This window comes from Tauraco erythrolophus, chromosome Z (genome assembly GCF_009769465.1).
Source record: "Tauraco erythrolophus isolate bTauEry1 chromosome Z, bTauEry1.pri, whole genome shotgun sequence".
In the NCBI taxonomy this organism is placed as follows: domain Eukaryota; kingdom Metazoa; phylum Chordata; class Aves; order Musophagiformes; family Musophagidae; genus Tauraco; species Tauraco erythrolophus.
Window position 1 is genome coordinate 11,915,302 of NC_141496.1, and position 12,395 is coordinate 11,927,696.

Genomic DNA, 12,395 nt, shown 5'->3' on the forward strand with positions numbered 1-12,395 from the left:
CAGAACCCGCCCAAAGACCCTCTCTGCCCCTCCAGCGTTCGGAAGAGGCCAAAGCAGCTCCTGCCTCATGCTTCTCCTCAGCTTCGTCATGCTCTTTCCCTCAAGTCACCCTTTGCCTCGCAGCTTCCAGCTGTTTCTTCCCTCTCGTGGGAGGCAAGTCTTGCCAGAGGCTGGGCTTACCTGGTCCTGGGACTTTGCTCACCCAAAACCAGCTGCAGCAAGCACTGGGCAGGAGCAGGTACCCTTCACACCTGCTCACTGTCAGAGAGAGGCCCAGAGCCACGGAGTGCGGTGGGCATAAGACCCCCCGGGACACACTGGACACGCAGGCACAGACCCTGCTGCCATCCCTGGCGAGTGCAGCGCGGTGGGATTCAGACCCCAGAGCTGCACGCTTCAGCCAAAACCACTTCTCCAGTGGTGTAGTTATTTTCTAGCTCAAACGGGATCCATCGCTTCACGTAAGTAGCGAGATTTGCTGAAGGTCCCAAGCTGTGAACTTTTCCTGAGATGTGCTTTTAGCCAGGACAGAGTTAATTTTCTTCTTAGTAGCTGGTACAGTGCTGTGTTTTGGATTTAGTAGAGAATGATGTAGACAACACACTGATGTTTTGGCTGTTGCTCAGTAGAGTTTATCCTACGTCTAGGACCTTTTCAGTGTTTCCCACTTTCTGCTGGTGCCAGAAGCACAAACCAGGAGAGAAAAGAGGCTACAACCACCAGCAGAAGCTGCAGCTCAGCCAGGTAACACCAGTTAATAGCAGAGAAAGACTCCAATGAAGCATTAGAAGACCCCAGACCAGAAACCATTGGACCAAAACAGCGTGTGAAGAGCGCGCGAGGGGCAGGTGCACAGGTGTCAGGGTGTGATTGTCCAGGGATCTCTTTGTCCGGGCTCCCTCTCTGGAGGCACCCAGCTCGAGCTGTTTTACCAGCTGTACCACCTGAATAAATTGTATTTTTAAGATTTGATGCCTGAAACTCTGCCACAGAAACCCAGGGCCGAGCCTGAAAGAAGAGGAAGTGCCCGAGGGTGCATGTGTTCGAGCGAGGAGACGGAGCCCAATGGGGCACCAGTCGGCTCACCGGAGTCACCACTGTGCAGGGACTTCAGTCCTTGCAGTTGAAGTCTGAGATGAAGTGACTCCTTGAGTGGTGTGCGAATGCACGGGCAGCGGCCTCTGCTTTAACACTGGCTCCAAACTGTGGTGATGGAGCACAAAGCCGGCGTACCAAGCACATGTAGGACAGGCGATCTGACAACCCTTTGCTCTATGAGACCGCCTGGCTCTGCCACCAGCTCCCTCGAGCTCAGAGCTGGCCACGCTGCACATGCAGGTGATGAGGACATCTCTGCCCTGGATCTCCGACGCACTCAGGGCACAGGCCATGGGCACACAGCAGCTCCAGGCAGTGTCGAGGCCATGGTTGCAAAGGTTTGCTCTGAAAAAAGGGCACGGTAAACTTGGACTAAATAGAGATGAGGCTTTTATTAGAAAAGGAGATCCAAGAAAAGTTTCCGTCCTTTGGGAATCCAGCTTTATACAAGAGGAATTCTGAGTCTTGGTGGAGTTTCTAAAGGCTTCGTGCCAGCTCGGTGCAGGAAGGCTTCAGCAGGTAGGGATGGGGAGACTGACTGTGTTAGCTTGAGATGTCCCGGCTTGTGGTCCCGAGGTAATCCTGTATGCTTCCCCCAAGAGATGCACTGTCTGGGAACATCGCCTGCTTCAGACACGAAACCAGGTACAAAGGGAAGGGCCTGAAAGAGAAGAGAGCATGGCATCAGCAAGGACTGCTGCATTCCCTTGCCATGGTCTGACGAGGAGGTTCGATCTCCACAAGCTGTGCAGAGCCCCCAGCTCTGCCTCCAGCCTCTGCCCTCCCGTTTGGCTCCCTGTCAGCTCTTTTGTTCCCGGGGAGTCCCTGCAGAGGCACAGCCCACGGTCTCTCAGAGCAGACGTGGGGGTAAGCTCATCAGACACATCTGAGCTGTGGGTACAGGCTAGCAGGAGTTGAGCTAAAGTGTCCACACAGCTTAAACACAGGCTGTGCTGCTGGAGCTTTCTTGTGTGGCCAGTGGAGATCCCACTCATCCCTCTACACACCTTCCTTGCGCCTTCTGCTGCCCGTCCTCCCCAGGAGGGCTCTGGGAGAACTTCTGCCAGTGAGCAGCCGCCTCCTGCTTTCTGTTCAGCTTCCACAAGGCCTGCACCAGGTAGGAGGCAGCAGCTGGGTCATCTGCAAGACATGAAGAGGATTCAGCCCTGAACACAGGAAGAGCAGGTCCTCAGCACTGCTGCAGGTTGCAGGGCATTGCAAAACCTTGGAAGCCAGATGAGGGAGGCAAGTGTGAGGAGAAGTGGTGTAATGGGGAGGAGACCATCCCGGCTGTGTCACAGGCTCTAATTAACACCAGGGCAACAGCCAAGGGAGATGGCATCAGTGCTGTGGCACAGCCAGCCACACCTCTGTTTTGACACAGGCTGGGGCTTTCCTTGCAGGCAGGTCTGCAGCCCTGAAGGGAGGGAGCCTGGGATCAGGACTGGGACCACCAGGTTTGGCAGATCCTGTGAAGCTCACACCCCTGCAGCATGTCAACATAGCTGGAGCACTGAACAGGGTTGCCCCTGGGAGAAGCACCAGCCAGGCCTTGGCCGTGCTCGGGACACGACACGTACGGCTCCCTGCTCCAACAGGCCTTCATACTCAGCCTCAGGACTGCCAGGCACGGACATGCTGCTTTCTAAGATGAAGCGAGAGTCCAGCTGCTGTTCCAAGAACGCAGATCCCTCTCTGTGAGAAAGCTGGCTGTACCAGGCTTGTACCAGGGCTTGGGCAGGAAGAAGAGAAATCTCCAAGCTGTCTCAGGGGACAGGTTGTGGGCAGGGTTCTGATATACTCCTCTGACAATAGTTTTGTTGTTCTTTTCCAGGGCAGTGAGCTGACCAAGCCCCAGAGAAGCATTTCAAGTACGTAACAAACACTTCTGGCAGCCCTGCTGCAGTCCTTGATATCCGAATAAGCGTAGTCTAAAGTATAAGGCCTTTCTGCTGAAGACAGCAAAGCATCTCAGGACAAATTTGTGGAAAGCCCTTCTGTTCCTCACCAAAACGAGCCTCGTACCTGGTGAGATCTGCAAACCGTGCTGGAAATCCAACAAGGCTTCCTTGTGCCTTCCCAGCTCCAGGAACTGTGCACCTCTCCCGATAAGAGAGAGCAACCTGATCTTCTGGAGCACCTCCACTTCTGGCAGGAGACTCTCTGGCATGGAAAGACACATGGATCTGGAGACAGCATCCTCCAGACATTCCTTCCCTTGTCCCAGCAGGCTGAGCCAGGTTAGCAGTCAGGGCAAGCCAAACATTTTCTTGGGCTGCTCATCCTCCAGCTCCCCGAATCCCCAGCAGCAGAGCTCAGCCTCTCCACCAGGCTGGAAGAGGACGGGAGGCAGCAGAGGGTGAAAACAAAGAATGCCAAGAGCTTGGTACGTCACACATCTGTGGTGAACAGTGACCTCGGCAGCAGCCTGGCCTTTGGCTACCCATCTACACAACTAGCACAGATCTCTTCCCTGAAAGCAGGATTGGAGAAGCTTCCCAGTTCCCAGCCCGTTTAACTGTCACCTAGACAGTTGGGAAGGACGTAGAGCTGAGGCCAAACCCTGCTCCAACCAAACCAGCCAGTCCCTTAGTGTGGTGCAGAGCTCCACGTGCTGGGACAAGCACCTCCTGCCAGAGGTGATGCTGGGTCTGGCACCATGCTCCTGCACCACCACTACCAAGAACGCGGATCCTGACCTAGCCAGGCCCTGCACAGGTGCCATCCATGCAGCATCCTACCTGTTGATTCAACACCAGACCCATAAAGCTGGACTCGCAAGAGGTCACCAAGACACCTGTAGGTGGGAGGACAGAGGAGCTTCAGAACCGCCCTCTGGCTGGGAAGCCAGCTGCAAGTTGTCAAGCCACCCCGTGCCACACTGCGCTCCGCTGTGGCCCTCGCCAGCCATTGTTGCCTGCCAAGGAGGCCCCTTCTCTCAGAAAGGCTGTCACCTGCTGAACTGTGTTATGGCCTCCTTGCTCTCGCCCAGTGCGGCCCACACCCAGCCCAGATGCAAGTATCCAGCTGCTCTCCAGGCAAGACAGCACAGGCTCTCCTTCTTCTGGGACAGGAGTCCACCCGCCAGCCCTGTCCCTGGTGACAGGCACTCTGACTGCTCCAGCCTCTCCTCCACTCGTGACATCCGTGGGATCAGGTCAGTTGTCCGGCTGATGACCTCCTCACACACAGTTATGGCATCCTGGTGCCTCCCAGCCTGCTCCAAGGCAGACGCTGCTTCCAGGAACACCTCAGGGATCCTGGGTAGAGCTGAGTCACCATCTAGGGGCACCTGAGGAGCAAAAGTGATGTCAGTGCTCAGATGCAGAAGTGCAGAGCACCCAGCCAAGTAGATCAACCCTGTGCTTCCTGGAAACCCAGAGCTGCTGCCCAGCGAACCTCAGACCTACTCCCACAGACACTGGAACCTCTTGGAGGAGGCAGAAGCTGTGAAAGCACTAACAGCTCAGAAGAGTCAAAGTGGCAAAACCCTACTCTTGGGAGTGAAGGACATCCAAAACCAGGCCAGCAGCTGCTCCCCACAGGGAAGGGGAAGCTGTTTCTCCAAACAGCAGTGGCAAGTGGTCTCTGGTGTGATTCCAAAGGCAGACTTGCCACATGTCAGAGGTGCCAGCCCCCACCTCATTTCCTTCACATCTCAAACTAGACACTGAAACCTGGAGTCCAGGGGTGATGCCTGCGCCCAGGCCTTGGGATGTGGATCCAAACCTCATCTACCAAGTCACTAAGGGAGCTCTTCACCAAGATACCTACCTGCTGCTGCAGCCCCTCCTGAAACAGAGCCAGAAGATCCAGGTAATGTTCCACTGCATCAGCCACCCTGCAACAAGGACAGGAGAGATGTTGGAAGGAGCAGAGTGACCCCACAAAGTTCCAGCAGCCAGGTGGAACCTATATCGCCAGCCCACAGGCTCTCCCTGTGCCACATCCACTCTGGTCATGACACCCATGTTTTACAACAGCAGTACCAAATGGGACAATTTCCAAGAGCACAGGGAAAACCACAGGGCCTATACAAGCAGCATGTAGCAAGCAGACCGCAGGCACTATTACCTCCCGTCCTGGAGACACCGCTGTGCCAGCAGGTACTTCACTTCACAAGGGTGGCGATGGCGAAGGAGAGAAGCTAGTGTTGGTGTATGGACAAGAAGCTCTGTTTGAATTAGGAACCAGGGACTAGAGGAAGTAGCTGCTGGAGGGGTTTTTTCCACAGCCTGTGAAACAGGAACAGAAAATATGTTCAACATGATGCTGGTCAAGCCCCGAGCAGCTGCAATCACTTGCCACTCCTGGCACCTTGAGATGCACCCAGACGAGCAGAAGCACTGCACTTGGTCAGCACAGCGACCATATTCTTACACACTAGAGCACAGCCGCTTCCGGCAAGAGCAACCAGGATCACGCAGGGACAGGCAGACTTCTGACATCCACATGGCACCAGCAGATTTCCAAGATCACCCACATCACCTCAGGTTTTCAGTTCAAGGTGCTCTGAGCTGCCTGGAATGCCATCTCCCACTGCAGCTGCAGACCTAGTTGGACCAGATCTTGTGCCATGTTTAAGGACAGAGATCTCTTTCCACAGCTGCGCTTCTATCTTACAGATTTCAAATGGCTGAAGAGCTAACTCAGCACCTCCTACTTTGACCTGCTTCTCCTGGGCAGACCGAGGTTGCGACAGCTAACAGTCAGCCCCTCACAGCCACAACCTGCCTTTTAAAGGCCTTTTTACTATTAGACACTTTATTATGAGACTGATACTTCGTGACATGAGAGCGCAACCTCTTCTCCCAAGACCCCAGCAACAGGCACTGGGACTCACAAAGGTCTTAACAGACCAGACCACCAGATGCTGAGCAGGAATTTCAGACCCCTGGGCTCCTTCCTGCCCACTGCTGAAGACAGCACTATCGCTGGATCACTGTCGTCTGCTCTGGGCCCCCAAGAAGCAGGAGCCTGGTTGAAGCTCTGTGCAGGCTCTGCTGGGCAAAAAACAGCCTGGAACTACAGGAAGCAGACAAACCTTGTAGAGCAGAGTCAGGGCCTGCAGCTCTGCGTCAGTCTCCCCCAGCTCTTGGTACACTGCTGCCGCGTGCGACAGGGCAGGAAGGCACTGGAAGTCTACCTGGAGGGCCCGTTTCAGGTGCTGAAGAGCTGTCTGAGGCTTGCCCTAGGTAGAGGGGAAGAGGTGCAGGTTGCAAGGACATCTTGCTGACATCTTTACTGTTCGGTAGGATCCAGATCCTTGCTCTGCTTCCCCAGCAATCACCACTAATCAAGGGGAGCATTTTAGCCTCCTTGGACTGTTTTTTGAGCTGCTCTCTCTGCAGCAACTCTTTGTGCTCAGACAAAACCCCTGCCCGGATTTTGCAGCTCTCCAAGGAGGCTGGGGCCACAAGGGCAACTTCTGCTCAAGACCTTGCCCTCCTGCAGCAGCCTAGGATCACACGGAGGCAGCATGGACACCAGCCTGAGTCCCCCCACCCTGCTCTAGGCTGTGTCTCCCCTCTCCCCGCCAGCAGGGGAGTGGCTCATCCATTACCATTCGCTGAGCGCAGCATCCAAGGCAGGTGTAGATCTGGGCCAGGACCCTCTTGGAGCAGAATCCTCCTGCAGCCTCCTGAATTAGGGAGAGGGCGGTGGGGAAGTTCCCAGCCTCCAGCGCCTGCAGCCCTAGGACAGACCCAACATTTCAGCTCTGCAGCTCCCCTTCGTCCCCACCTAGTCCCCAAACAAGCATATATGTCCTTTTCTTCCTAGTGCCATAGGAAGGGTCAGTGCCTGACCCCTCTGCACCCGGCAATGCACAGCAGGACGGTGCCAAGCTGTCCTCTTTCATTTGATGGTGCTGCAAGAGAACAAGCTGCTCGATGGAAATGTCTAGCAGAAACAATAGCAGCTTCCAAGCCCAGACAACAAGACACCTGCCTTGGTCCAGAACAAGGGCAGAGGTAGGTCCTGGGCAGATCCACCTGTGCATTCACCCACTGCAATGGTGGCGCAGATGAGGAAGCACACACAGAATTTCAGAACATCTGGGCCATTTCCCAGCAGGATGCTTTGGGATATTAATTCATGAATATTTATTGCAAATGCTATTTTCTTTTCTTTCAGTCCTCATTTCAAGCTTCCCTCTGAGGCCACTCCCACATGCCTACATCACATTCACATCTGTCACCTCCCCACTGGAAGTGCTATTACCACCCTAGAGGCTTTTGAGAGGTTGTGGGCAGGAGCTCCTGCCCACTCTCCTCACAGGAAGGTCCCACCTCAGCCCGAGCACAGCAAGGAAGTAATGGCTGCCCCTGGAGCTGCTGAGGTTGTCAAGACAGCGAGCAAGGGAAAACTATGAGCGAGACAGACCGCAGCAGTCGGATGAGATCAATCACCTGCTGTGACACCAGGCTACGAAGCTGTACAACAGCTTTCCGACACTCCCATAGCACTGTGAGCCAACGGGAACAACACACTTACAGCAAGGCAAGTGCCAGAAGACAGAGAGAAGAAAGGAGAATCCTCCTCATCCCCCTGCCAGCCTTCCGCTTTATACAGGATCACTGCAGGGCTCAGAGACCCACCTGAAGCCACAGACAGGCAGAGGAACCCTGTGACAGCACAGAGGAAGGCTTAGCTGGGGAAAACGCAGAGAAGCTCTTTGGATACAGAACAGCAAAGCTGAGACCCAGAGGCTCAGCCCCAGACCTCTTCCACAGGAACAGCCCAGAAAACCCCAGGGGCCAGTTTGCCTGGGAAGAGAAACCAGGATAATGGCAAGGACAAGGGGTCCTGGGACAGGAGAGCAGTGAGAGGCTGTGCAGACATGAGTACCTGCTCCACACAAACCTTGCAGGAAGGCTGCTGCGGTGCAAAGGATCTCTTTCAAGTCCTCAGCACTCTGTACGAGGGGCAGGGAAGGCCCCTCAGCAGGTACTCGCCATGCCTTGAGCAGGGAGAGGAGTTCGTTCTCCCCGTCATTGCAATGAGCTCTCCCTGGATCCTGTGAATACACAGAGGAGAGAGAGCAGGGAATGCTGAAGGAAACAAGGAAACACTGATCCCAGGGCATGGGGAAAAAGAAGTCCCACCAAACCCTTTGACAGTGCTTTCTGTGCTGGGGAGCAATGTCCTACCACCCTCTCACTTCAACTACAACCCACTTGCTGTAATGATTCCTGCCTGGCCCGGGACAGCACTTCCTCATCTCAGAGTGAGGTGACCTCCTGGCAAGGCAGATCCAAGGGCCGTTGAAGGGCATTTGAAAAGCTGAGACCCTCAGAAGACTTCACACAACCCTCACTATCAGCAGGGAAGGTTCCTCTGCATCCCATTGTTTGCGGCTTGCTCCCTGCAGAGTCTCCTCTCTGGCATCTTGAGGTCCAGGGGCTTGACAAGCAGGAGATATTTTGGGACCCATTAATGCACTTGGGGCCATTAGGCTACGTCAGGACGCCAGCGAGAGGATTACACTGACTGGGCAGCATTGATTGAGTCAGATCTCCAAATACCACAGCAACATTTTGCAGAGTGGGGTTTATGACAAACGTAGTATTTAAGCCAGCTCTGCCTCCTTTAGCAAACTATTTGTGTCTGTGCAGGTAGTCCAGCACAGGTAACTGGGACCTGTGCAGCATCTGCCCGTCCGTGCCCAGTTACCTCAGCGCTGCTCAGGAGCCGGAAGAGGCCGGTGGCACTTCCCAGGCGGCCAGCTGCCAGCCACCACGCTGCTTGCAGGGCCCCCAGTTGGTGCAAAGGTGCCTGCAGCTTCTCCTCAGTTACCTCCTGCAGCACCTTATGCCACAGCTCCTCGGTGCTAAGATCCTGCCCGCAGGCCCCACAAGCCTCCAGAACTGGAAAAAAAAAAAAAAAAAAAAACAAACGGAAAAAAACAAGCCATGAGATACAGGTCACTGGCCTGTAACAGACACCATCCCAAGAGCAGAAAAGAGCCTCAGGCAAGCACAGGCTCCTCGTAGCAAGGGAAGTGTCAAGAAATTCTAGTTGTTTAGCTTAAATCAGCAAGTTTTAAAAGTTTTAAATAGAATGAATCACTCAGAGTCAATCATTTCGCATTAGGACGCAGGGGTTATACACTGTGTGTTTAGCATTACTAACTTAGCATGAGTCGCTAGAATTGCTGAAGCCTTGGGTCTCAAGCTGTGAACTTCTCCTGAGATGTGCTTTTAGCCAGGACAGAGTTAATTTTCTTCTTAGTAGCTGGTACAGTGCTGTGTTTTGGATTTAGTAGAGAATGATGTAGACAACACACTGATGTTTTGGCTGTTGCTCAGTAGAGTTTATCCTACGTCTAGGACCTTTTCACCGTTTCCCACTTTCTGCTGGTGCCAGAAGCACAAACCAGGAGAGAAAAGAAGCTACAACCACCAGCAGAAGCTGCAGCTCAGCCAGGTAACACCAGTTAATAGCAGAGAAAGACTCCAATAAAGCATTAGAAGACCCCAGACCAGAAACCACCATTGGACCAAAACGGCGTGTGAGGAGCGCGCGAGGGGCAGGTGCACAGGTGTCAGGGTGTGATTGTCCAGGGATCTCTTTGTCCGGGCTCCCTCTCTGGAGGCACCCAGCTCGAGCTGTTTTACCAGCTGTACCACCTGAATAAATTGTATTTTTAAGATTTGATGCCTGAAACTCTGCCACAGAAACCCAGGGCTGAGCCTGAAAGAAGAGGAAGTGCCCGAGGGTGCGTGTGTGCAAGCGAGGACTCAAACGGGGCACCAGTCGGCTCACTGGAGTCACCACTGTGCGCGGACTTCAGTCCTTGCAGTTAAAGTCTTAAGTGCTGTGAGCAAGACTCCTTGAGTGGTGTGCCAACACCTGGGCAGCAGCTTCTCCTTTAACAGGAAGGTATGGGGTTACAGGGCTTTCCCAGACTCAGCAGCATGGAAACCAAGCTCCCAGACAGGGGAGTTAATGGCAGCACACTCAGGAGAACACATGCGGCTCGGAACTATGACTCCAGCTCTGACGAGTCCTCCTGAGCTCCCTTGCCCCTGGGCAAGCATGTGCCCACACTGCAGATCTCCTGCTGACACGCAGTCTGTTTCAGTGAGCTTTCTTTGAAGCCAACACACCATAATTAAAGAAAGTACTAATTTTCTACTGTCACTGAAACTTTGCACCTCACACTTTGAAAACTCTCGTTTCCCTTAAAACCTTTGGCCTGTCCCTGCATACAGCAGTAGGCAGACAGCCAGGCAGCTGCACATCCTCCCTGGCCACAAGCCACTGCACCTCCTACCCTCCCTGGCAGAGCCAGGCTTCATTGCCCACAGCCCCCCTGCCTCCAGCCAGTCACCACACATCTCCAAAGCACAGAGAATGCTCTCCTCACCCCAAGGAGCCTCCATGGAAAGAGCAACCTCCTTACCCCTGAGGAGCCCCTGGTGTATTTCTTCTGCTTCTCCTTTGATGGCAGAGTCAGATGATCCCATAGTAAAAAGCAGGGAGTTGTAGAGGATGGTAAGCTCCAGAGGCAGGGTGGGGAGGGCAGCCGGCAGCCCTGTGGTCACAGACAACCCGACAAGAAATTGAGCTGGTTAGGAAAAACCCTACAACCAGCCACACTAAAATGTTACATCTGCCTTTGTGGTAACAGAATTGTCCTGGCAAGTATTTTTTTGTTGTGGTGGTGAGATTTAACAGCTTGTGAACTGCACCGCCTACAGAGACAGCAGGTGACATCTCTCCAGGTGCCAACACTGCTTTAGACATCCATTACCCAGCAATCCAGGCGCTGCAGTCCTCCAGGGCTGAGACATTTCAGCTCTCCCAAAAGAGCATTAGTAGCCTACCTTCTTCTGATATGCATCCACTGTTTTGCACAGGCTTCCCTTGCTGTATCTCCCTAAGTATGTCTCTCTCCCTCTCATCAGGTTCCCTCTATACCACAGTTGTGGCTTGGAACCCTTTCCCCAGGATAAAGCCTGTCTCATTTTATCCAGAAGCCCCAAAGCTCTGCCCACATTCCCCAGCAAGATTAGGTAGAGGCTGGGCCTTAATCTCTTTGCAGTCCCAGTTCAGTTCAGGGCAGCGGGGAACGCTTTACCCTCACTTCAGAAGTCAGTTTCCAGCACTGGGATACCAGAGCTGTAGCCCAGTAAACACCAGTGCCCGGGAACGGTACTTTCACCCCCACATACTTCGGGTCTGGGACGGTAGCGGGGAAGAGGGTGAAGGCAAGGCACGGGGCAGGGCAGCCGGAGCCGGCGGGGCCGCCACTCACCCCGCATCTTCAGGAGCAGCTCCCCGAAGCCGCCCCGCTGCTGCCGCACGCTCCGCGCCGCCGCTCCGCCGGGCTCCGAGGGCCGCGCAGCCTGCAAGGTACACACTCATCCGCCAGCCCGGCGAAAGGGCCGGCCCGAGCCGCGGCACCCCTTCCCCTTCCCTTCCCCTCCCGCCCCGCGGCACCGGGCCGTCTGCGGCCCAGCCTCAGGCGGCGGCGTTCCCATGGCAACCGGCACCGGAGCCAGCGCGGCCGCGGAAACGGCAGCCCCGGGGCTCGGGGAGGGGAGGGGAGCGGAGAGGGGCCCTGCCGCACCCGCCAGCGGCGGGCCAGGGCCTGGCTCTCGGCGGCCCAGGCCCCGACGCAGCCCGGCTCCGAGGACGCTCCGCGCCGCCGCTTCATGGTCATGGCCGCCGCTTGATGGCCGCCCACCCGCGCGCGTCCCTTTCCTCCCGCCTTCCCGCTGATTGGCTGGCGCCAGCCGCGCCGCTACCGCGATTGGCGGGCGGGACACGGCGGGAACAACGTGGCGCGGCCGCAGGGGCGGAGCCAGGAAGGCGGTGGCCGAGCAGGACCAAACCTCGGCGCTGGCCGAAACCGCCGCCGCTACGGGAGGGACCCGCGACCGGAACCGGAGGGTCCCGGCCGGCCGCCCGCACCGAGGGCGCGAAGGAGACCACCACAGCCCGCCTTGGATCTCACGGCTTTATTCGCTGACATCTGCTTCGCAGCCACCCGGATCCCCGCACCGCGCTCGGACAGCGAATCCCCCTCCCCCGCCATTAATTAATTAATGAGTCATTAATTAATGAACAAAGCGACCCCTCCCCGGCTGCCTGCGTGCGCCGCAGCCCCCGGCGAGGTAGGTCAGCGGTGGCCCAGCGCGGCAAGCGGAGGAAGCACCCGGGGCACCAGCCCCAGGACTGCGGCAGTCCGGAGGCGAGGCTGTCGGGTGAAAGAGTGCGGCCAACTTGCCTGGATTTGGGGGTTTTGGGGAAGGAAAAAGGCTCTACTTCCCAGCAGAGACTCAAGCATC

The 12,395-nt window shown here is 55.7% G+C and overlaps 1 protein-coding gene across 1 annotated transcript; it reads right to left on the reverse strand.

Moving 5' to 3' along the window:
- Positions 1 to 1,641: 1,641 nt before the first annotated feature.
- On the reverse strand, positions 1,642 to 11,761 carry FANCG (FA complementation group G). The gene is made up of 14 exons (XM_086629718.1): positions 11,675 to 11,761; positions 11,360 to 11,450; positions 10,505 to 10,636; positions 8,773 to 8,966; positions 7,963 to 8,116; positions 6,662 to 6,792; positions 6,143 to 6,289; positions 5,173 to 5,333; positions 4,873 to 4,939; positions 4,053 to 4,390; positions 3,840 to 3,895; positions 3,124 to 3,261; positions 2,106 to 2,238; positions 1,642 to 1,759 (listed from the first exon to the last, which is right to left on the reverse strand). The coding sequence occupies exons 1-14, from the start codon at positions 11,759 to 11,761 to the stop codon at positions 1,642 to 1,644; spliced, it is 1,947 nt and encodes a 648-aa protein (XP_086485844.1).
- Positions 11,762 to 12,395: the final 634 nt, after the last annotated feature.

What these genes read in the sequence shown, in the direction of transcription:
- FANCG (XM_086629718.1), bottom strand. Translation starts at nt 11,761, where the DNA reads ATGAAGCGGCGGCGCGGAGCGTCCTCGGAGCCGGGCTGCGTCGGGGCC. An exon ending in CCCTGGCCCGCCGCTGGCGG is followed by an intron (nt 11,451 to 11,674) that starts GTGCGGCAGGGC and finishes TGTACCTTGCAG; the next exon opens with GCTGCGCGGCCCTCGGAGCC. An exon ending in CGGTGTCTCCAGGACGGGAG is followed by an intron (nt 4,940 to 5,172) that starts GTAATAGTGCCT and finishes TCCTTGTTGCAG; the next exon opens with GGTGGCTGATGCAGTGGAAC.